The following is a 24,770-nucleotide window of genomic DNA, read 5'->3' on the forward strand; positions in this document are numbered from 1 at the left end:
AGTTTGTGTCCCCCCCTCCGCTCACCTGCTCCCCCTCCCCTCCGTCCAGCACTTACCTGCCCGCGCAGCAGCCTCCAGCTCCGTCTGCTATGCTGTCACGTGTTCTCCCAGCAGAGCACAGTACTGTTTAGAAAAAAAAAAAATTTTTTTTCTAAACTTTATTGTGTTCTGCCTGGAAAACACAATGTCAGCATAGCAGACGGAGCCAGAGGAGAGACCAGAGCGCCGGAGGAAGATGCCGGGGGACCTGCCCAGCTGGTAGCAGGTAAGTGTTACCTACTATACGCCACCTCACAGTGGCGTATGGTAACACCATCAAATTCCGAAAATACATAATTTTCAGAATTTGATGAATACCATAATTTCCACATCCCCATACTAATGTACCCATACTAATGTACTAATGTACTAATGTATGGGGAGTGTGGAAATTAACGCAGGCAGACTTAGCCAGGAGATATCAGTGATATCTCCTGTGCTAAGTGTGTTCATGAATACTAAAATAACGTTAATTAAGGAAAATGTCCTTAAAAACGTTATTTTAGTGTTGATGAATAGGCCCCTCAATCAGTTCCTTAAAGCGGATCTTTCCTTGCACCCTCTAGGGCTTACCACTAGAGGGTGCAAGGGAACCACCAAGTAAACCTTGCGGCTACTTGAATCTGCACCCTCGCGTCTATTTGCAATATTGTTCAAAGCTATGCGCCATACGGTCCAGACTGTCATCTTTTTAAACTGACTAGATGAAATTTGGCTGCATTTAGGCAAATCACAATCAGACAGGTTTGAAATAATATTTAGGGCGATAGAAAAATGAATAAAATGATTAGCAAATCGCCCTATTTTTGATTGGGGGCCATGAAGAACAAAAAATACTATTCTGCTATTAAGAATAAATTTAAAAAAAAAAGTTTAGAAAAAAGAAAAAGAGAATCCGGAAACTTGACACTATTTTTTTGCTTGGTACGTTTTCCATTTCTCAGTTACTTTCCTCTTAATGATGTCGCCAGCCATTTCAATTAAAGAGGGCGCAATAGCACAGGTGACCTTCTTGAAAGTCTCGATGACGGGCAAAAACAAGGAAAAGTCACTCGGGTCATCCTTCAGCTTATCGTTTTTCTCCTTCAGGTCTTCGATCTGCGCCTGGTACATGTTGGCGTGCTGAGATCCCTGACTCCTGTATGTTTGCATTTCCTGAGCATAAAGAGAGAAAAAAAACATGTCACGCGAAATTGCAGCCTACGGAGACCTTAGGACCGACCTCTGTTAATAAATAAGATGAATAAATTATTCTCTGTTGTAGGGATGTGCAGGCTCGGATAGGTTCGAGTTTGCACGTTGAGTTCGGATTTTTCCCTCCAAAAAAACGGAACTCAGAAAGAGGCTAAACGTCATCTTACATGGACGAACATCATCATTCCTGGACAAAAGTCCAGGAATGATGATGTTCGTCCATGTAAGATGACGTTTAGCCTCTTTCTGAGTTCCGTTTTTTTGGAGGGAAAAATCCGAACTCAACGTGCAAACTCGAACCTATCCGAGCCTGCACATCCATACTCTGTTGTGTATCTGACCACAGGGCTTCATTTGTACATGATCAGGTTGTGTACAAGTAAGGGCTTAGCGTGGGCGCAATACATAAGTGTGGGCATTTACTCACCGAGGGCTTTTTCTGCTTGTAAGTTCCAAATAAAGCTATCAGTGCTGAGGGCCTAATTCAGCAAGGAACACAGAGGAGAATTTGCACGCACCCGGCCGATGTTTTTGCACTGCATGTGCGCAAACTAGCCAGTGTGAGAGGGTAAGGGTACGCAGGCTACACGCAGCATATACACAGACCCTTCCGATATTGACTGACAGGAAGTGCCGTTAGTGGGTGATGGGGGAGGTGTGGTTGGGTGAACGCATGCGTGCCTGTGCGTTGGGACGCTGTTATAGGGGCGTGTATAATTAAGGCAGTGCGGTGGCATACGCAGCCAGACGACTCAATGCACGCAGGAAGTGGCCAAAATCCTGTGCAGGATCAGGTCAACCTCTATTCTGCATATGGTTCCGATGGTTCCCGATGTTACCGATGTTTCTGCTGTCTTGCGGCCTACTCAGTCATGTTATGCTGCGGTTGCCGTGCGTATACATTGATTAGCGTATGGTCGCAGCGGATGAGTGCGTGTGTGCGTGTGCAATTTTCTGTTCCTTGCTGAATCAGGCCCTGAATCTGAAAACCAATAGGTGCATAATACAAAACAAAATGTGGGGATACTACATTTATCAAGATGGATAGCATTATTGGGGCATGTAGAGATGTTTGACGTGCCCCAAGACTCTCCCCAGCATTTCAGCCACACAGGCTCCTCCTACAAGTGTCTCAGACACCCTGTATCACCACCGCTTACTTAGTGGAGCACAGCGCTACACACCACTAATGTGTATGCTCCGTTTTCACCTGGCGCACTACAATTCCCGGCATACCCAGATGCTCCAGGCTACGTCTAATACCCAGTTATATTGTACCTGCTTTATCTCTGTGTCTACAGCCATCTGTATATTTGCCTGGTTAATAAACCAGGAACGGGTTATACGGGTTAAACTGTTTCACTCGTGGACTAACCGCCACCAGCACCTTCACTGTATAACTCACTTAACAACAATACCTTACAGGCTTTATATATTCATATCATTCAAACTAACAGATTATGGATCCAAAGTCCTACCCCATGGTCACTCTACTAACCATTGTAACACATTTCTCCACTAGGGATGAGCAAAAACTTCGGACCATTTGCAGACCAGTTGGTCACATATCTCTGCTCTGAGCAACTTTTTGGAAAAAAAATATTAATTGTGGGAATCTCTGCAGCTATTTCTAGTATTTATTATTTCTAATGTTCAACCGCTTTTACATCAGAAATATGATGGAACACAGTGATGCACCTATTGGCTTACCATACAGTATGTTCATATACCAGAAGCACCAAATTAATCTGTACAGTAGATGACGGTCATTCTGACATCACAAACCAATTATGGGTTTCCTTGTACCTGCAGCCACTAGAGAGAAGATTGAAAGGTATATTTCCCTGTTCTTTCCATTTCTATTTGTTTATGTGTCCATGGTGCAACCAGCCAAGCCTCCTACATCTATTGGATATAGGTCATGACCACTCACGGCCATGGTGCAATCTTATATACTGTATAAAAGTCATTGGTCTGTTTGTTTGTATGTCTGTCCAGTTACGCATTCGGACACCTCTGCACCGATTGGGATGAAAGCAATGTGAGGTGGTCCAGTTGGATCCTGGACAGGTTTTAGGGGTGTTAGGGTCCCGGTCGGATCTCTCGTTGGTGTACGCTGGGCAGAACTTTGACACGAGGATGCTGGGCAGAACTTTGACCTAGGGAGCCTGTTCTGGGCCTTCCACTGGATGGATTTGGAAGGAAACTTCACAGAGGGGTTGCAATTGGTCTGGGATGCCTAATGGAGTGATTGGGGTTCCGGTCAGACCACACAGCGGAGTGAGCCGGGCAGAACTTTGACCCGGGGAGCCTGTTCTGGGCTTTTCACTATATGAATTTGGATGACATCACATAATAAAACTTAATAACTTGAAGAGTTAAACCTGGTCAATTCCGGATACTTCAGCGAGTAACCAGTAAAGTCCCCTTAGCTTGGTAGAGGCTATTGCTCTTGCGGGTAAAGAGTTCGCATAAAGGAAAAGTGTGAGAATGTATTTTACTCTCTATTTCATTCAAACACATGTGCATCTTCTGTATATTGCTATAAACCTAATACTGTGGGGCTAAAACCTCGCGCCCAATTTCGGAATCCCGCGGGTATGCGCGCTCCCGATACCCGCGGGATTCAATTAAAAAAACAGTGGACGCGGGGTTTTCATCACTGAAAACCACGCGCCCGTGAATTTAAAAAAAAAAAAAAGTCACTTACCTGCTCGGGTCTCCGCGGCTCCCGGTGGCGTCCCCCCTCTCTTCTTACTGGAGAGGGGGCTGTTGGGAGTCCCGGCGGCTGGTGGGAGGAGCAAGGGCTGCTGGGAGATGTAGTTCTCCCAGAGCCCATTCCGGGGGGGCCACACTAGCGCTGCGGAGGCACACTGACACCGGGATGCACACACACACTCATACACACTTACATACAAGACACACTGACATACTCACCGCTGCTGCAGAAGAGCCGGCTCCCGACGCTGGATGAAGTAGATGCAGAAGACAGCGCTGCAGAAGGTAACTAATTAAGGACTAATTAAGCTAATTGGTTACTTCCAATTGCTTAATTAGTCCTCAGGGGGGGTGCCGCAGGGGGTGTCAGAGCAAGTGTCAGTGATTTAACCTGAAATTATCGATTTCAGGAAAAATCACGCTTGCTCAGGAGGTGCGCAAAAAAATACCTCCCGGCGCGTGTATTAAAACAAAACACGCACCTAATAGAATAGCAAAAAACCCGCACCTGCAGGAAATACCTCACAGGTGCGGGTTTTTTGCTTTTCTCGTAGCCTCTTGAATAAGCCGCTGTATGTTCTACATGTCATGTACTTATACATTTATTTCATGCTAATGTATAGACCTGCTAACATGACTCTTTCCACCCGGGACAACACGGTCACTATAACAGTTACTCAGCGTCAGATTTATATGAATTCAGAAACCCACTGACGCTCTATCCCCCCCCCCCACACCTTCATACACTAGGTGCAGTAAGTGCACAGAATATTCTGTAATGTTACAGTGCAGCATACAGTGCTACAGCCAATATACAACGTACGTGCAGGAACCTCCGCCCCACCGCCACCTCTAGGCACAAGCCTAATTACTACTCTGTGGAATTACTTTATGTTTTGTAGCACCCACCTCAGCCCAGGTAATTGCAATTAAAAGTAAGCTTGGTAGCAGGACATAGGACGAGCAGGTTGGAGGATCTGGGTTTATGGCCCGGTAGAATTTTGTACTTGGTCCTGTGAGGTGAATTGATAGAATTATGGCGCTTACCCTGTTCTTCTCCTCCATGATTCTCTCGATCTGACGTGTCATCAGACGTTTCTCTTCCGCCATTTTGTCTATCAGCTGCTTCATGTTCTCCTCCATCGTTTTCACCTGATCGTTTTCTTTTTGTTTTTTGTTGGACTCTTCCAGTTGGAGAACTTCACTTTTCATCTTTTCAATTTTTTTTGTTGCTTTCTCCTCTGAAGAAAATGTAAATGAGAGAATTAATTAATTGGAACAATCTCTATTGTCCTGAACTATTGCCACTATCTAGCATACAATTACCCAGGGCCGTAGCTAGGGTAGTGCGGCCGGTGCCATCGCACAGGGCACCACAGGTCAGGGGGCGCTGTTTGGGCCTGTCACATTTCTGTTTATTATCATTCTTGCTTGTAGCTTCCACTTATTTCATCCCCAGTATCTCCTGGCCTCTATTATCTCTTCCCTGGCCCTTTCCCCATGAGGCCATGGCCCTCTCTCAGGTGCACTATATTATGTCCCTATTTATACCCAGCATCTCCTGGCCTCCCCTATCTCTTCCCTGGCCCTTCCCCATGAGGCCATGGCCCTCTCTCAGGTGCACTATATTATGTCCCTATTTATCCCCAGCATCTCCTGGCCTCCCCTATCTCTTCCCTGGCCCTTCCCCATGAGGCCATGCTTTCTCTCAGGTGCACTATATTATGTCCCTATTTATCCCCAGCATCTTCTGGCCTCCCCTATCTCTTCCCTGGCCCTTCCCCATGAGGCCATGGCCCTCTCTCAGGTGCACTATATTATGTCCCTATTTATCCCCAGCATCTCCTGGCCTCCCCTATCTCTTCCCTGGCCCTTCCCCATGAGGCCATGGCCCTCTCTCAGGTGCACTATATTATGTCCCTATTTATCCCCAGCATCTCCTGGCCTCTCCTATCTCTTCCCTGGCCCTTCCCCATGAAGCCATGGCCCGTTTTTGGGTGTATTATGTCCCTTTGAAAAATGAGGGGGACGCCAATGCTTTTTCTGGCACAGGGCACCAAAAAGTCTACTTACGGCTCTGCAATTACCCCTCATACTGCCTGCTGCTCCTTATAATATGAAAATAGCTAATTGTCTACCTTTTACTATTTATAAGGGAATTCCACACACATGTATAGTCTTACTAAGGGGGAGATGTATCAAAGCTTGGAGATAAATAAAGTACCAACCAATTAGCTTCTAATTGTCATGTTAGAGGCTGTGTTTGAAAAGCGGCAGTTAGGAGCTGATTGGTTGGTACTTTATCTCTCTACACTTTATCTCTCCCCAAAGTTTGATACACTTCCCCATTAGAGTAATATCTATATTTCCATAATGTGAATATGGCCCAATATGTCTCTATATAGTATCTAGATTTTTGCACATCATAGACTTGAGTATTCTGATGCTTTCCCCGTTACTGTCTTACTGTCTTTGGTTTTATCATCATGTTTATGCTCTTCCCATGGGTATGTAGTCATTTTTCTGACAGACACTAAGGCCCTCATTCAGAGCCGTATGCTCTGAGCAGAGCGCACGCTCTGAATGAGGGCCGGGCTCCATTTTCATGGAGCGTCCTCCTGGACGCTCGTATAGCTGTGGGTCACCACCCACAGGCTATACGAGCGTGCATTGTGATGGTCGCGATGGTCGAGACCATCGCGACCATCGAATTTGCGAGCTGGAGCCTGCGGTTGAGGTTTTCAACCGCAAGCTACGGAGTGATTTTGGCTCTATCAGAGCCAAAATCACTCCCACTGACATCACTAGTGATGTCAGTGGGCCGGCTTCTGACGGGAGGCGTTCCCGTGGGAACGCCCCCGTCAGGGAGGCACGCCCCCGGCACGCCCACCAAAGGGGGCGTGCTGTCAATCAACATTGACAGCACGCCCCCTTTGATCGGACACAACGAGCGAAGGACTTTCCTTCGCTCGTCGCGTCTGGCGCATGCGCACGACGGAGCTCCCTCCGTCGTGCGCATGCTCAGTCCATAACATCGACCCACTTGCGAGCGGACAGCCGCTCGCGAGTGGGTCTGAATCAGGCCCTAAGTTGACAACCACTATGTTGAAATGAGAGTGCCAGTGCCGATATCCTGCCTCGTTTATAATGCTACTTAATCACTTGCCTGGCATGGTTCCATCATTTGCGACCACACCAGGCAGTGCGTTATCTGACATGGTCGCAAACGTTGCGACCTGTCATTAATGCACACTGGGCTCGATTCAGATTCGCTCACTAGAAAATCCGCGATCGCACAGTAAGGCATTAGCACGCCCACTATGTCTTGGCGTGCGATCGCGCTGTGTATGCAGATGCCCACCAGCCTATCTTAAGAAGCCCACTTGCACACGTCATCTCCAGGAAGTATATGCAACCATCGGTAACATCGAGTACCATCGGATGCATACGCAGCACTTGTGGCTGACCATACCTTGCCGCAAGCACTTCGAGTGCTTCAGTGTATAATTCAGCCAAGTCTTAATTATGCACGTCTCTGAAATGGCGTTGAGACGCTCAGACACGCCTGCGTTCGCACCACCACAGCCCTGTTTTCATCGACCAACCCCTGTCACCACCCACAAACGGCTCTTCCTGTCACTCAATCTAGCTATGCGTCTATGCACAAGGGGCGATCGTGCGGACTGGTTCGCGCATGCGCACTGCGATGCGTACGCATGCACACAATGCAAACATTGGCAGTCTGCGTGCGAACGCTTCCTAGCGAGCGGGTCAGAGTCGGGCCCAGTGTGTGGCTGCCGGAACATAATCTTACAGTAGCCACCAATAGCACAGGGACCTTTCAGCTACTTTGCATCCCTGCACCCTCCCCCAGTGACTGCCGATCCAGCACAGCAGGAACCTCCACCCAACTGGTGCAGAGAGCAACAGCCGATGGGGAAATGTAAATTAACATCCCCCAGCCCCCCAGTGTGTACCTGGTGGCTGCTCAGAGATGGAGCCACTGGGGAAAGCAAAATTATGATGGTCGCGATGTTCCAAACTTCCATGGTCAGATATATCGTTCTACTTCGGAACACCTAAACAGGGCCGGATTAAGGCTTGTGGGGGTTCTAGGGCAACTAAATTGTGGGGGCCCCCTTCAAGCCACAAGGAGTCCGACAATGCTCCCTCTCTCCCACTACACCCCCCAAGCCACACGGAGCCCTACTGCCTCCATCCCCTCACCTGATTACTCACCTGTCATCCTCTGGATTCCGGCAGCGCTGCTCCCTAGTCCCCTCATCAGCATCACTGGAGCCGCTCTGGGCTATATGAAGCATCACCAGAGCTGGCCCTAGGCATAGACAAACTAAGCAAATGCCTAGGGCATTTGTAATTCCTAGGGGCATCCAAGCCCACCTAGGACCGGCGGAGGTTTGGGGCAGGCACAGTTGGGGCATCTGCTGCCAGCTGGGCAGAGACTCTGGCAGCTGGTACTGCGATGGCACAGTGTCCACAATCGGAGCTCAGCTGACATCTCCGATCGAGCCTGGCAACAGCAAAAAGTGAGCAGGCAGCAGCGAAACAGCCTGCGGCGGTTTGTGGGGACTAGGCACTTGGACGGTGGCTAGTGGTTAGTGCTGAGCCAGCTGTGGGCCGGCACACACCAAGATGGTGGCCGCTACCACAATCAGAATAAGCTTCTGTGCATGGGCAGAGGGGTGCTGTGCTAGGTGATGGGTGCTGTAATCTGTGCTGTGCTGGGAGAGGGGTGCTGTGCTAGGTGAGGGGTGCTGTAATCTGTGCTGTGCTGGGAGAGGGGTGCTGTGCTGTGATCTCTGCTGGGAGAGGGGTTCTCTATTGGGAGAGGGGTGAGGGGTGCAGTGCTGGATAATGGGTGCTGGGAGTGATCTGTGCTGGTGGTGGGGTGCTGGGACCACAGCACAATGGGGAAGGGGCCTCGGCATAGTGAGACCACACCCATTCCGTGAGGTCACACCCCTTTTCAGGATCCCACAGGGGGGGGGCACCACCCAAAATCTTACCTAGGGCACTAATTTGGCTAGGGCCGGCTCTGAGCATCACTGACTGTGCTGCTGCATGCAGATAGAACACAGCCGCAGCAGCTGAGCCCCCATCGTCAGGGTAACACCATCCATGTGTGGGGGCTCCTCTGTGCGTGGGGACCCTGGGGCTGCTGCCCCTGTTGCCCCACTTAATCCGATGTGTTCAGATTTTAGAAATCTACATTATAAATAATCTAAACTAACTACACACTACCTTGAAAAATATTATATTAAACTAAATAATAACTTCCCCAAAAGAAATGGAATTGAAAAAGGTGGCAAAAGGGATTAATATGGAAGTTTCAAAAAAATAATAATAACACAGACATATGGTATATTGTGTATCTCAAAGGTTCCCAAACTCATGGTGAGATATAGCCAAAGTGAAGAGAGATAAAGTTCCTGCCATTTTTCAAAGACAGCCTGTGACATGACAGTTAGGAGCTGATTGCTTGGTACTTTATCTCCATCCACTTTATCTCTCGGCAAGCTTTGATAAATCTATTCCTGTCCTCTAGGCACCCTAACAGTCCAGGTTTTAGAGATATCCATGGGCACAGGTGAATTAATCAGTACCCCCAATCTATTCAATTTAACCATCTGTGCTCAAACATGGTTATCCTTCAAACCTGAACTGTTAGGGTGCCTCGAGGACAGACTTTGGCAACCCCTTGAGTAACGTGATAATTAAGACAAAGTGCATTTCATATGCAAGGAGTTAAATTAAACACCCGAGCCAGTATGTCTGACTACTGGTTATAGAGGGTTAAGTTTTTGTTACTAGGCAGTTATAGGGGATGGGGTGAGTTGGGTCAGCCTATAGGAAGGATGTAAGGGGGTGGGGTTTCAGGGCCATTTCAGGGATATTGTTCTAGCAGCCGTTTTAGGTCATCTTCCTTTGGTTTGTTCTCCGCCCACCCGCCCTTTTTAAAAAAAAATTGTTAGTGGTGTCAGCTTTGGCGTTTGGTGGGAAAGAACGGTTGCAGTCACCATCTGTCTAAGGAGCTTCAGGTGCTCTCCCTCCTCAATACATGGCTTAGGCTGATTCTTCCCTACTGGGGTCAGCAGTACCATCGCTCCAGGTGAGCTCATGTTGTGTCATTGGGGCGGGAGGTGGATACCTTGGGCGCAGTAATGGGCTGGCTGGTCACTTCCTATTTTGGTACGGGTGGAGTATGGAGTGACAGTTGGTGGATCTTGCATTGTGGGGCCGTTCTTTCGCTACCACCATTCTTTATCTGTCCTTTCCTCTTCTTAGTCATTTAGCATTGTTTAGCATTTTTTAGTATCTGCTAGTTTATATAGCCATTTATAGTTTTAAATAGGAAAATAAATAAAAACTGACCATCCTTTCCCCTTAAGCAAGCCTCAGTGTCGTTATTTCAATATTGTTATGGCTACTGGTTTGCACTACACTGGGAGTGGGAGGACATCTGGTGATGGGGAGTTTAAGTATTACAGTATGTCAGATCTGAAACATTGTTATTTGCAGAATAAAAATCACTTAATTTTCATGAGTGCCATTTGTTGCCCCCTAGTCTCTCTTATGTCACAGAGCTACCCACCAAATCACAATCTGCCCCCACTATAACAACATTTGTAGATGGCGCTAAAGATGGCGGCTGTTCTTGGTACTTTGGACCTCATTCAGAGTCAGTCGAAGCGGCCACACGGTCGTATAGAAAAAGGGGCCGGATATGCAAATGATGCACACGCATGTTGCGTCCCTAAGATCGGATCGTTAGCTGGCCGACCAAGGGGTGGATGCGGTCGGATCGCTAAAAATACGCCCACTTCTCGTACGCATAACACGTCATCTCCGGCTACATAAGGATTAATCGCGAGCATCGTATACCATCGGAACTGGTCGTAGAGCTAAAGGTTGACCTGACCCTCTCTTAAGCTCTACGATCATGTCAGTGTAAAACCTCCCCTGTCACGTGTGCCATGACACTACTTTGTCAATTATGCACTCCCTTAAAACGCCGTTCGCATAATGAGGCACGCCTGCATTCGGATCTCCACACCCCCGTTTTCAAGCACCTTCCCCTGTTACCACCCACAAACGCCTCCATCTGTCACTCAAACTACCGACCTGGCTGTGTTCAAGGAGAGAGAAATTTCTGATCGTAGCCGCTAGTTTGCGTATGCGCATTGCGAACTGTACGCATGCGCAGATCAGCGAACATCGGCTGCGTACGACCATGCGGCCGCTTCGACCGACTCTGAATAAGGTCCTTATTCTCTAGCACCATTCAAGAAGTTCATAAAATTTCTATAAAAAGTTTCCTAGTGAAGAGAAATATTGCAGGGAGATATCTCACAATAATGGATGAGACAAAAATAATTACATAATTAAATGTCTTGCGAGGCAAAAGGACACTGAACATGTGACAACAAGTAATCACTCACCTTCCATTTTCTTCTCGTTCTCAGTCAGAGCTTCATCACTTTTCAGAATGTTGTTTCCGATGGATTTTTTGGACATCCGGTAATCCTTCAGTACTAGGTCAGCCTGCAGAAGGTCAGAGAGTTAGAGATGTAATGTAAAAAAAGGGGGGGGGGTCAGTTGCCTTTGTTTAAGGCTGCAATGTTCATGCACCTGCTCAATGTCCCCCTCCGAAAATGTACCAAGTACTGGCATTAATCAAAAGCACTATCAATGAATAGGTGCAGAGGTTGTGCAAAAAAACAGAACAAACAAATATATAAACTGCGCACCTTTCCTAGGTAGTTGAGGTCTCAAAAATTCAATTAAATAAGCAAACATATTTACTACGATAAGATATTAAAATTAAAAACACATTAATAATAATCAAACATAAATAGAATAAATGACAAGGAAATTTAGGAAGAGAAAATGTATATTAGAAGCTTCTATTAAGTATACACACATCGTTAGAATGAGCCAAAGAGAGAGAGAGTCTGACATCACACATCTAAGTGACATCTAATTGGCCAAACAGTAATCCCCGCCCACATACCTGTACACCTTTCCCCATCTCCATTTTGTATTTTTCCTTTATTGCTTTCAGGTCTTGCTTGAACTGTTTATGGCCACCGGGGGCGCTGTATGTTCCTTCAGCCAACGCTGCCTCAAACGGTGCAGAAAGCTTCTTAATAAGAGTCTCACAGTGTTCCCGAGACTTTGTCTCATTTACTCGGCAGAGCTCTTCTTTTTTTTGCTGTACAAGTTCCTGAGGAAGGAAACACAAGAGACGCATCTGTAGGTTCCATGGTTATTGTTTAAAATATTAAACTAATTCTGGCCCTTTCTAGTAATTTATACTGAAAATGAAGTAAGGTCTCACTGTAATCTCTAAAAGTGATTTATTTATGAATGGGAAAACCTCTCGAGGCTTAGAATCCCGTATTTGCCTCAGCTATGCCTATCTGAGGGGATCCGGTCATATTCCCCACCACTGGCATCCCAACGGTAAGTAGTGGGCTTAGAGAGAGGGTTAGGAGTTAGGGTTAGGCACTAGTGGGAGGGTTAAGGTTAGGCACTGGGGGAAAGGTTATGTTTAGGATGCGGGGGAGGAGATTAGGTTTAGCAATGGGGAGAGGTTAGGTTTAGGCACCGGAGAGGGAGGGTTAGAATACTGACCAACAGCTGTTAGTATCCTAACCCTGTTGGGATGCCGGCTTCGGGATTCTGACGGCCAGGATCCCGAGAGCCATCATCCCGTACCCAACCCCTATCTGAGCACTACCTATATATAGTGACATAGGGCAACATTCCAATTTTGCAGAAGATTTGGGGGTCAATCCAATTAGGTGTGAATTGCGAGGTGCGAGGTGATATTTTCACTTCGAATTCGGATAACGAATTCTTTTTGCAATCCAATTAGCAACTGAATCAGTCAGACTGAGTTTGCATCTTTCCATTCTCATCTCCCTGAGGGTGAGAGATGGAAAGAGAAAATCTTTATTGTAAGGTTAAAATGTCAGGACACTGTGCTGAACCCCTTGGACACCCCCCCTCCCTAATGACTAATTAGGCAATTATTACCTTAATAAATCCAATAATTTTTTGGGGGGGTTAAAAAAAATTGTCCTCAAATTACCCCAAAATCTATTTTTTTGTTAGTTTAGGCACCCCAAATTTAAGTCCAATAATTTTATAGTTGAAAAATAATTGTTTTTAACATTTTTTTAAATTTTTTCAAGGAGCCCTCCAAGTACCCCAAAATCACCATTTTTCCTACTTTTTTTTAACATTGTTCGTTTAATTCATTTGAGATTAAAAAGTTTGTTTGTTTATCATTTTGTAGCATTTAAAAAAATTACACAAATCAGCCATTTGACACCATTTAAAAACCTAGAGTACCTTCCTAATGCCCACAAACAGCCGTCTATACGGTCCTGCTAATTCTATACGGTCCTGCTAATTCTATACGTTCCTGCTGAAACTATACATTTTTGTAGGGTCCAGTATGGTCTCCCTAAATTTTCATGCATTTCTCTCAAATCTCATTTGGCGGTCAATTCGCACCCCTCCGCTGCGAGTAGTGCGAATAGGCATTTTTAATTGGATTGGAGAATTCTCGGGAGCGCGCTTCGTTGCGAAGTCTGCGAGTTTCAAGAAACAAACTCGCTACTTGCAATTCGCACCTAATTGGATTGACCCCTTGGTTGGCTTTTGGCCCATGAGAATATAAAAGTCACAGTACAGTATATTATAGCAATGTAACCGCTCCTTCATAGCTAAATCCTCATTTCAACCTTTATAATAGTCAAGTTCTGATAATGTATTTAACTCTTTGGACAGTTTGCATGACAATACTGTACAGTGATTTACAAGTTGCCCAAAGGATTAAGGACATAGGAACTATTTCAGATTTGGGAGCAAAGCACCATGTTGCAATGTAAGGAGTGCACATACATTCATTTATATATTATTTTTGGTTGTGGAGTAAATACGAGCTGCTTTTACATGTACCCCACAAATGCTGGACAGCTTCATTTTTACACAGCGGATACGCCTATCGGGGGTCAAATGCTTAATTTATAGGGGGTGGGGGCTCACATAATTGTACAGTATGTGTAAGTAATTTTATCAAGAAAAAGAAAATAAGACTTAGTTTATTTATAATCTTAGTATAGGATATTATTTGATTGCAATATTTTCACCTCTCCATGGAAGGAATTCAATTGAATGCGAGTTTGTTTAGAGTGCCTGGAATTATTCAGTTGTCCACTCGCACCTGGCACTTAAGTCGGGAGATGCAGTTTACCATGACTAACGCCCGGGGCTAAGTCACAGTAAACTGCATTTTCCGACTTAAGTGCCAGGTTTAAAACGGTTAGGCAACTAACATCGCAACTAATATCGCAGCATTGGTTAAGTCGGATTTCAGCTAATACCTTAGGAGATTGCGAGCGGAAATCTTCTAGTCATGGGTTAACATGGCCAACTGAATAGCTCTGGGCACTCGTTCCCTGCGCTAAACAAACTTGTGTTTAGTTAACCATCCCCATGTCTGTGATGTTATAGGACGTCACATTATAGTTTAATTCTGCAAAAAATAATTTTTGAACATTTTGAATAGTTATTTATTATTAGGTACTTTTTTTTCCCAATTATCTGCCAGATCGTAACCAGGGAGAAACTTTGTGTCATATACAGAGGAAACAAACAAACAAACATAACCATCTATGACTGATGATATAAAGACATGGCTAAAGAATACAGAAGGAAACCTCAAAGATAAAGGGATGTACATAAAAGCTGCAGGAGAACCTATGCAAGCCGGTAAATGAAAGGAGGTTTAATGCCATGTGGTTTCCTTGGTTGTAATTTAACAAATCCATCTCCTGCAAAGGGATGCAGTCTGGATACCGAGGGGCGCTATCCCGCCCGCCGATATCCCGACACTGCAAGCCCGACATGGGACAAAACAAAGGCGTCGAAATCCCGACGCCTATAATTAGCCCCACTACGAATTCCCAACACCCGGCATACCGAATGAAGGTAAGCCGGGTGTCTTAGGTTCTAGCCACGCGGGGGGGAGGGTTAGGTTTAGGGAGCCCCAGGGGGACTTAGGGTTAGGCACCACTATGGAGGGATCAGGGTTAGGCACCCCCCGGGAGAGTTAGGTTTAGGGTGACCCTCAGTCCATCTTTGGTTTAATTGCCTTTAGAGTTATGTCATCCCCCCTTCCCCAGAAATGTTTAACTTGAGAACTTATAATCGCCTCACCCCATATAGGGTCCCTGTTGTGTATAATTTCTCCACCGATGTAAAACAAATTCCTCATACCTTCTATCCTAGGATACATTACTGTTCTATTATAACTAAAGAATAAATAAAAAAAAAACTGAATAGAGGTGGAAAATCCTTTGATGTAAGAGTAGTGGGAAGAGCCGAAGTTCGAGCATTTCTGCAAGTAGATGAAATATGGGGTGAGGGGCTGAATCCTGTGACAGACTTTACGTTGTGAGTCTGTACATCTAATTTACAGTAAAGTATTTAACTGATCATTTTAATACAGATCTGGGACACATTAAGTACAAATAAAACCCTCTCTAGTCCCATTATCACAGATATCAGTATTTAATTATAACTTTTTCTAGCAACGTCAGGCTATGATCTTATCATTATGATTATATTAATTCAGTGATTCAGCCAGCAGCACTTATCCTCCGTCACCTGTAGCTGCCCAACACTGAGCTACACAAAGGTCCTGAGAGGAGCTGTTATAAGTAACGGGCCCATTCATTAATAGGGGCAGATATGGCTGTCCGACATTCGACAAAAAATGGAATTGTTCGGAGTTTGCTTGCAAGAATTGAAACTGTCTCCAGATGGTGATGGTTCCCGAGCCCCGCTCCTTCCAATTAGAAGGTCAGGAATGATCAGATAACCCTGCCCCCTCTATGCCCGGTTTCCCCTCCGGTGGCACTCATGTGCACTAACACTGTTGGCTTGGTCTCGGCAGTGTTACATTCTGCTATTACTAATTAGCGGCAGAATCAGCAGTGGTAGGGATTATGCCACACCAGAGCAAAATTGAATTGCTGTAGTATTTTAGTATTCACAGCCGCAACTTGATAACGAAAACACTTCTATATAATAACTTTAGATATTTATTATGCTAGTCTGCAGTGGCATCACAAGGGGGGTGCGGCTCGCTCCCGGGTGCCACCCGACGAGGGGTGACACCAAGGTGCAGACTGACACTCCCCCACAGTGACAGGAGCCGGGTGCTGGTCTGTAGTATTAAAGGGCAGCACCCAGCTCCTGACACTGTCAGGGAGCCATCACGCACGCCCTGCAACCCCCAGTAAAGAGCAGGACCACGGGGATCGGCCGCAAGGCCACGCCCCATCCCGCTAGGCCACTCCCCGGCCCACGAGGCCACGCCCCTTTTCGGGGCGCACTTACAACGTCCCTCCCCGCACCAGGCGACACCGCGGCGAGGGATGCCACTGCTAGTATGATCAGCATTTCATTGGCTTTTTTGTGATGTGCTAGACAGGTTGTGATACGGCATACCGATCATCAACATGCAGACAGGGGCTACGTAAATACACTAACCCTCCCTTCCCACCCCCTCAACCTAACTCCCCCTGTCCACAGCCTAACCTCCCCCCACTGTGGTGCATAAATCTAAACCTCCTCCCACCCACGGCATAATAATATACTTACCCCCTATACCAACATTTGGGATGCTGGCTATCGGGATTCAGGCATCGCTATCTCAGACCATGTGAGGATTCTGATGATGGTCTTCTGGCCATGGTTTAGGATTCAGGCATCATGATTTAGATGACCGACATCCAGAACGGTAGCATATTAACTACATCCCGCTAGACATGTCATGATACAGTAATACGGCATCCGTTCAGAATGTTAACACCTGAATGTCATCATGTTCTGAATGTTGATAGCCAGAATGTTGATATGGATGTTAGGACGACATGTAAAATGCCAACATCCACAAGTTTTGACACGTTCATAATGTCCACATTTAACATTTTGACACCAAAATGTCAACAGTACATTTTTGTGTTATTTTTAGGTTTAGTGTTAGGGTTAGAGCTAGTGTTCGGGTGAGGTTAGGCTTGAATATGCAGGAAATGGTATGTCAACATTCTGCTGTCGACATGTCACATGTCAACATTATGAACATTCTGAGATTTGACCATGTCGACATTTGTTTTTCTGTTAAGACTCAACTTTCAGAACACGTCGACATGTTCGTGTCGACACTCTGAATCTCGCCATTTTGAATCTGGACCGTTTCTGGGGGTGGGCGAGCTGTGCAATCGCAGGGGGGGTGCACCAACTGCGATTGCAAGGCTCACAACCCCACAATACTACTGGGGCCGGGCAGCGCTGGGCTCTCCTTGGAGATCAACAGTGCGCCTGGCTGTGACATATGGAGGCGTAACATGCCTGACTTATGAAGCCCTCCCTCCAGACTGCCCGCTTGCCCATCCCCACTCTGCAGACAGCTCTGACTGCTCAGCCCCAGCGGCCAGCAGGCAAGTGTGTGTTGTTTTATTTTTTCTGTGGGGAGCAATTTTCTTTTATTCTGTGGGGGAGCAATGTTATTTCCTTTGTGGGAGAACAATGTGTTTTTTCTCTGTGGGGGGGCAATGTGGTTTTCTTTTGTGGGGGAGCAATGTGTTTTTTCTATGTGGGGGAGCAATGTGTTTTTTCTATGTGGGGGAGCAATGTACTTTTATTCTGTGGGGGAAGAATGTGCTTTTTCTCTGTGGGGGAGCAATGTTATTTCTTCTGTGGGGGAGCAATGTTATTTCTTCTGTGGGGGAGCAATGTTATTTCTTCTGTGGGGAAGAAATTTTTTTTCTTCTGTGGGGGAGCAATGTTATTTCTTCTGTGGGGGAGCAATGTTATTTCCTATGTGGGGGAGCAATGTTATTTTTTCTGTGGGGGAGCAATGTTATTGCCTCTGTGGGGGAGCAATGTTATTTCTTCTGTGGGGAAGAAATGTTATTTCTTCTGTGGGGGAGCAATGTTATTTCTTCTGTGGGGAAGCAATGTTATTTCCTATGTGGGGGAGCAATGTTATTTCTTCTGTGGGGGAGCAATGTTATTTCCTCTGTGGGGGAGCAATGTTATTTCCTCTGTGGGGGAGCAATGTTATTTACTCTGTGGGGGAGCAATGTTATTTTTTCTGTGGGGGAGCAATGTTATTTCTTCTGTGGGGAAGAAATGTTATTTCTTCTGTGGGGGAGCAATGCTATTTCCTATATGGGGAGCAATGTGCTTTTAGTCTGTTGGAGAGCAATGTGCTTATTTCTGTGGGGAGCAATGCTATTCCCTTTGTGGGGGAGCAATGTGCTTATTTCTGTGGGGGAACAATGCTATTTCCTTTGTGGGGGAGCAATGTGCTTATTTCTGTGGGGGAGCAATGTTATTTCCTCTGTGGGTGTGCAATGTGTTTTTTGTTTCCTGTGGAGGGGGAGGAAGGCTGATATTGTGCCTTAGAACAGAAAAAAGGAAGACAGAAGTTGGTTTTGCTGTCCCCAATCCTATGCTTATATTAACATAATTTATTCAAAAGGTAATCTCTTTATTTGAGGCCATGCCCCTTACTGTGAGACCACATCCCTTACGATGAGGCCACATCCCCTTTTTGGCGGCACGCACATACATACATACAATCTTCTGCTTGTTTGAGGGGGGGGCGTATTTTGACTGTTCGCACTGGGTGCCCCAGCCCCTAGAACGTCCCTGTTCTGAATGTCAGCATTTTATATAACACACAGTAGTAATGTAGCGTGTGATATCTCGTACAAGTCCAGTAGCTGGTGACACCTTATCATGTATATAACTCCATGCTGCCCGAAGTTATGCCCGGCCAGGAGGGTAGTTTAGTGGAGACACATGTGACATCCATATTCAGAAATGAAGCATTTTCACATTCATATAACAGGCTGCCATTAGTCCAGCTGTCCCAGCTTCATCTATCAAACAATACAATTCTCCCTAGATTGCCATCTCCCTTATTCTACATACGGGCATACAGTAGCTCACACACATTCTTACGTACCACAGTTACCTAACGCCATTTTTATTTGCTTCTTTTAAACTCACTAACAGAAAATACATAAAAACATTTTTAAATAATCCAAGAATAAAATGTGTGTTTTATATGTGTATATTATAGGTCCCAGTGTGAGAAACTGAGATAACTGCACCATCTAGTCCAACTAGTACATCTTTATATAAAATGACAGTACATACATTCTAATCTTTATTAATCTCACCCAACACCTGATCTTGAGCTCTTGCTTCGGACACAAGAACTGATCCTGATCAATGATCTCCGGGTTCTCAATCAACACCTGATGCTGGTCTCTGATCTCTTGAAACTCACCCAATACCAGATCATGATCGCTGCTCTCCTGGTACTCATCCAACACCTGATTCTGATCTCCTGGGCCTCATCCAACACTTAATTATAATATTTGATCTCCTGAATATCACCCAACACCTGATCATGATATCTGATCTTCTGAATCTCACTCAACTCCTGATCACTGGTCTCCTGCTTCTCATCCAACACCTGATCCTGATCTCTGATCTCCTGAACCTCATCAAACACCTGATCCTGATCTCCGGAATCTCACCTAACATCTAATCCTGAGGTCTGCTCTCCTGGTTCTACACCAACCCATGATTCCTATCTCAAATCTGAATCTCACCCAACATCTGATCTTGATCTCCTGATTCAACCCCAGCACTTTAGGAGCCTACCTTGCTTTTGATCCTGAGAACCGCACTCAGCATTTAATCCTGATCTTTGGCTTACTAAGAGAAATGTTGTGGGTGAAGGAGCAGCCATGTGTTATATTGTAACTAACAATGACCACATTCTCCTGCACAACAAATGACTGCCATTCTCCTATACAGCAAATAACTAGCTGAGTTTATAATTTAATTACTCAATATATTTTAATCTTTTATTTTATTTGTTCACAAATAAACCTTTTACCTCTATGAATTTGGCATTAATCATACTATGGCTTCCCAAGCGGCCCTTACGATTTTTGACATAAGATCATCGGTCCCAGAGGCTTACAAAGAGGTCCAAGCTGACCTAAAGCACAAAGCTCTGCTGGTTAGTTAAGTAAAAAACCTTAGTATACATTTTTGGTTGCCGTCTACTACTGTGCAAACTGTATTTATTTCTTGCTCTACCTGATTTATCCTACCTAGATATGGGGTTTCTGTACATCTACGGGGGTAATAGGGTCATTCGCACTCATGGCTGTAGACAACACATCTCTCGTCATTTGTTTAGCTAATATCTTGCAGACAAAAAAAAATAGCAACACCACTAAAGCTGAAAATTACTCTACTAGAACTCTTGACCCAACTCCATCTGCCCTCATTACAAATTGTCTACTAGACTTGGACCTAATATGCCGCCTTACTAAACTGTCGTGCTTCATAAGTATATTATGTACCTGCTAAACCTTATATTGCAGCTGATCTTTCCATGTCTAGACTTGAGAGAACCTATTTCTGTTACTTATCATGTAGCAACACTTTACCGTAATTTCCAGAAACTTTTCTGGGTGCAGCATTATATTTATGTTTGGATCTGATACTCACTATTAATTGGTTCTGGAACTTATGATCTTTGTCCTTGAAGGATTTATTCATGAAAATCTCAAGAGCTTCATTCTCACACTGTCTGCTCTGATTTAGAAACTGGTCCAGTGTCTCGGTCGGGTACACAACACTTTCATTCATCTTCTTCTCATAGTACTGTATCGCCTCCTTGACAGCCGCCTTGTTTTCTGTCTCAGACAGGGAAAGCACCACCTCCTCCATGCAGGCGACATTGGAGGTGCTTATAGCTTCCGTGTATGTTTTTGCCAATTTAGCCAGCCCTTAAAATGTGAAAAATAATATACAGTATTAACGTATATTTAAACACTTTTTCAGACAAGTGAGAGATCTTATAAAGCTTGTCACGTTAGTCATCTGCTTACATTATGGAATTGGCCAGTAATATGTGAACAATAAATAGCGAAGTAAATTTATCAACAAAATACTGTTATTATTATTATTATAATTTGTACAAATATTACTTTTACACAGTTAGTTTGTGAGGAATCAGATAAAAAAAAATATCTGGTAAAAATAGTTTTTAAAATTAGCATTTTTAGAAAGCAAACTTTACAAAAAAAAAAAATAATATCCACAAGAAATAACACATTAAGAAAATTTATATTAGAAACTGACATTTGAAATTACTATTTGAACCCTACAAAAAGTTCTGGACAATTTGATTATTCATAAAGGCAGCATATAAGCTTAATGATACCGTGCACTAGATGAACTTACTGACTCCTGTAACTAAGGGTATTCCTGTAACACGCTTCACGTCAGCATTACAGAAGATATAGTCACAGAACTTCTTTGACTGAGCCACAAAGTCAGGTTTAAGTTCACTCTCAGGAACTTGCTCCATCTTCTGGAGAACTTCCTTCTCAGCAGATGGATGGTCAAACACGAAGCATTTCCGGCTACCGAAATACATGCGGAGGTATTTCCTGGGCTTATTGTACTCCTCATTCCTTGGCGTCCTCTCAGCTATTATAAGAGAAAAAAGTAGAGAAAATTATATAAAAAGTTATCATTAATCGACAAAATTTTTGGGGAGATGTACAAAGTATTATAGAGAGATAAATTGGGTGGAGTTAAAGAACCAACCAATCAGCTCCTACCTATCATTTTTCAAACAGGCTGTAAAGTGACAGTTAGGAGCTGATTGGTTGGTACTTTATCGCTCTCCAAAGCTTAGTACATAGCCCCTTTATTTTAATTATTTATGTTGTGCACTTTACAAAACCTGTTTTCATTTATTAAGCCTCCTCCCTGCATATGTAAGGGTCCTGTTTTATAGAACCTTTATTTTACACTTCTAAATTACTGTATATCGAAAACCATAAAGAATCCCAGAAGTGCATTTCATAGTACATACGAGTCTTCAGCTTTAGGGCATTCTCTAGATATTCATCTTCTGTGACCTTCTGTCCATCAATCACTAGTCCCAACGTAAAGTCTCTGACAGCCCAGATGAAGATGGGGAAATGCTCTGAGAACTCTGCTTCCTCATCATCATTGTCCGTAGATTTCACCTTGATTAGCTCAGTAAGTTCCCCCACAAATCTAGCAGAAGTCAGTTAGGAAATATAACCAATGTTTGTATTTATTTATTTTTCTAAGGAATATTTCACAGTGGTGTGAATTTATTATATATACTATTACATTCATTCTGTCTCTATCATTAGGCTACATTGTACTGTGTGAGAGTGTGTGTGTGTGTGTGTAACATCAACTAGTAGCCAATCATATAATTAAAGAGTTCACCAGACAGTATCTATCCTGTAGCCAATCAAATCATCAGAATGTTAATAGGTCTAAAACCAACCTATAGCCAGAGCATTAGAACAATCACATGGAAAAATAAAACTTTAACCAAATGATATTTAGGTTTTGATAACTTGGAGTTTGTAAAATGAAATATAATAAACTAAGGTGTTTAGATTCTGACAACTGTATAACAATTGCCATCATTCCTCCCACCGGAGCAGGAAAGTCCCAATTTGTAGGAGGTTGAGAGGCAGCAGAGGCAGGTGCCTCCACTGCGCGTGGTGGAAAAAACTTAATATTTTGCTAGTAGGCACTCCCACAAGAGACATGGCCACGCCCACAATTATGTGGCCATGCCCCCCAGTATGCTGCTGTCATTCTTCTCTGCAACACTGGGAAATATATAAAGAAAGAAAGGAAGGGAACCTCTGCACTAGTTGATAGAAGGATAGCAGCTATAACCCCGTATAGATTTTGATTTTATTTTAATATATAGATTTATTAAACATTATGTTTTAAAAAGTGCGCCACTTTGAGACAACTCTATTCCTTTTCTTAGTATTTATAAACACTGGGAAGTATGCAACATTATCCTCATAGGTCAATTGAAGGATTACGTTAAATTTTGTATTTTACTTTCAAATCAAACCTTAATTTAACTGTAATAGATTCAATTGTTATAGTTCCTAAATTATTTACAGCAATGTGTTTAATGGGTTATTATGTGCCTAGTGATATTTTTTAATGTATAACTGAAAAGAAAAGTAAATGCAAAGTCTAACAAACTAAACATCCTGATATTTTTGTTGTTGTAAATATGACATTTGCAAGGTATTAATTTAGTCCACACAACTTTTTTATTACGATGGGGTGTTAGAATTGCTTCCTCTTGTGTGTTAGCATTCCTTCCAATTGTGAGTTAGCGTTCCTTCTTATTCTGTGTTAGCGTTACTTCCTATTGTGTGTTAGCATTCCTTCTTATTGTGTGTTAGCATTCCTTCTTATTGTGTGTAAGTGTTCCTTTCTATTGTGTGTTAGCATTCCTTCTTATTCTGTGTTAGCGTTACTTCCTATTGTGTGTTAGCATTCCTTCCTATTGTGTGTTAGCATTCCTTCCTATCGTGTGTTAGAGTTCCTTCCTATTGTGTTAGCATTCCTTCTTATTGTGTGTTAGCATTCCGTCTTATAGTGTGTAAGTGTTCCTTTCTAATGTGTGTTAGCGTTCCTTCCTATTGTGTGTTAGAGTTGCTTCCTATTGTGTGTTAGCATTCCTTCCTATTGTGTGTTAGCATTCCTTCCAAAAGGGTGTTAGTGTTCCTTCCTATTGTGTGTTAGCATTCCTTCCTATTGTGTGTTAGAGTTCCTTCCTATTGTGTTAGCATTCCTTCCTATTGTGTGTTAGAGTTCCTTCCTATTGTGTGTTAGCATTCCTTCCTATTGTGTGTTAGCATTCCTTCCTATTGTGTTAGCATTCCTTCTTATTGTGTTAGCATTCCTTCCTATTGTGTGTTAGCATTCCTTCCAAAAGGGTGTTAGTGTTCCTTCCTATTGTGTGTTAGCGTTCCTTCCTATTGTGTGTTAGAGTTCCTTCCTATTGTGTTAGCATTCCATCCTATTGTGTGTTAGCTTTCCTTCTTATTGTGTGTTAGCATTCCTTCTTATTGTGTGTAAGTTTTCCTTTCTATTGTGTGTTAGCATTCCTTCCTATTGTGTGTTAGCGTTGCTTCCTATTGAGTGTTAGAGTTCCTTCCTATTGTGTTCACGTTCCTTCTTATTCTGTGTCAGCATTCCTTCCTATTGTGTGTTAGCATTCCTTCCTATTGTGTGTTAGAGTTCCTTCTTATTGTGTTAGCATTCCTTCCTATTGTGTGTTAGAGTTCCTTCCTATTGTGAGTTAGCATTCCTTCCTATTGTGTGTTAGCATTCCTTCCTATTGTGTTAACATTACTTCTTATTGTGTTAGCATTCCTTCCTATTGTGTGTTAGCATTCCTTCCAAAAGGGAGTTAGCGTTCCATCCTATTGTGTGTTAGCGTTCCTTCCTATTGTGTGTTAGCATTCCTTCTTATTGTGTGTTAGCATTCCTTCCTATTGTGTGTTAGCATTCCTTCCTATTGTGTTAGTGTTCCTTCTTATTGTGTGTTAGCATTCCTTCCTATTGTGTGTTAGCGTTCCATCCTATTGTGTGTTAGCATTCCTTCCTATTGTGTGTTAGCGTTCCTTCCTATTGTGTGTTAGCATTCCTTCCTATTGTGTGTTAGCATTCCCTCCTATTGTGTTAGCGTTCCTTCCTATTGTGTGTTAGCATTCCTTCCTATTGTGTGTTAGCATTCCTTCCTATTGTGTGTTAGCATTCCTTCCTTTTGTGTTAGCGTTCCTTCTTATTGTGTGTTAGCATTCCTTCCTATT

The 24,770-nt window shown here is 44.0% G+C and overlaps 1 protein-coding gene across 1 annotated transcript in view; it reads right to left on the minus strand.

Annotated features, from left to right (window-relative positions):
* Positions 1-948: 948 nt before the first annotated feature.
* LOC148478448 (guanylate-binding protein 1-like) overlaps positions 949-24,770 on the minus strand; it is a 62,397-nt gene continuing 38,575 nt past the window's right edge. Inside the window, exons 4-10 of the mRNA XM_088455402.1 lie at positions 21,971-22,158; positions 21,331-21,579; positions 20,593-20,873; positions 11,984-12,196; positions 11,412-11,514; positions 4,999-5,192; positions 949-1,194 (exon numbers count right to left, since the gene is read on the minus strand). Of these exons, the coding sequence (XP_088311528.1) occupies positions 949-1,194; positions 4,999-5,192; positions 11,412-11,514; positions 11,984-12,196; positions 20,593-20,873; positions 21,331-21,579; positions 21,971-22,158 (1,474 nt within the window). The remainder of the gene's footprint in view (positions 1,195-4,998; positions 5,193-11,411; positions 11,515-11,983; positions 12,197-20,592; positions 20,874-21,330; positions 21,580-21,970; positions 22,159-24,770) is intronic.

This window comes from Taudactylus pleione, unplaced genomic scaffold (genome assembly GCF_031769625.1).
Source record: "Taudactylus pleione unplaced genomic scaffold, aTauple2 ptg000653l, whole genome shotgun sequence".
NCBI classification, from domain to species: Eukaryota; Metazoa; Chordata; class Amphibia; order Anura; family Myobatrachidae; genus Taudactylus; species Taudactylus pleione.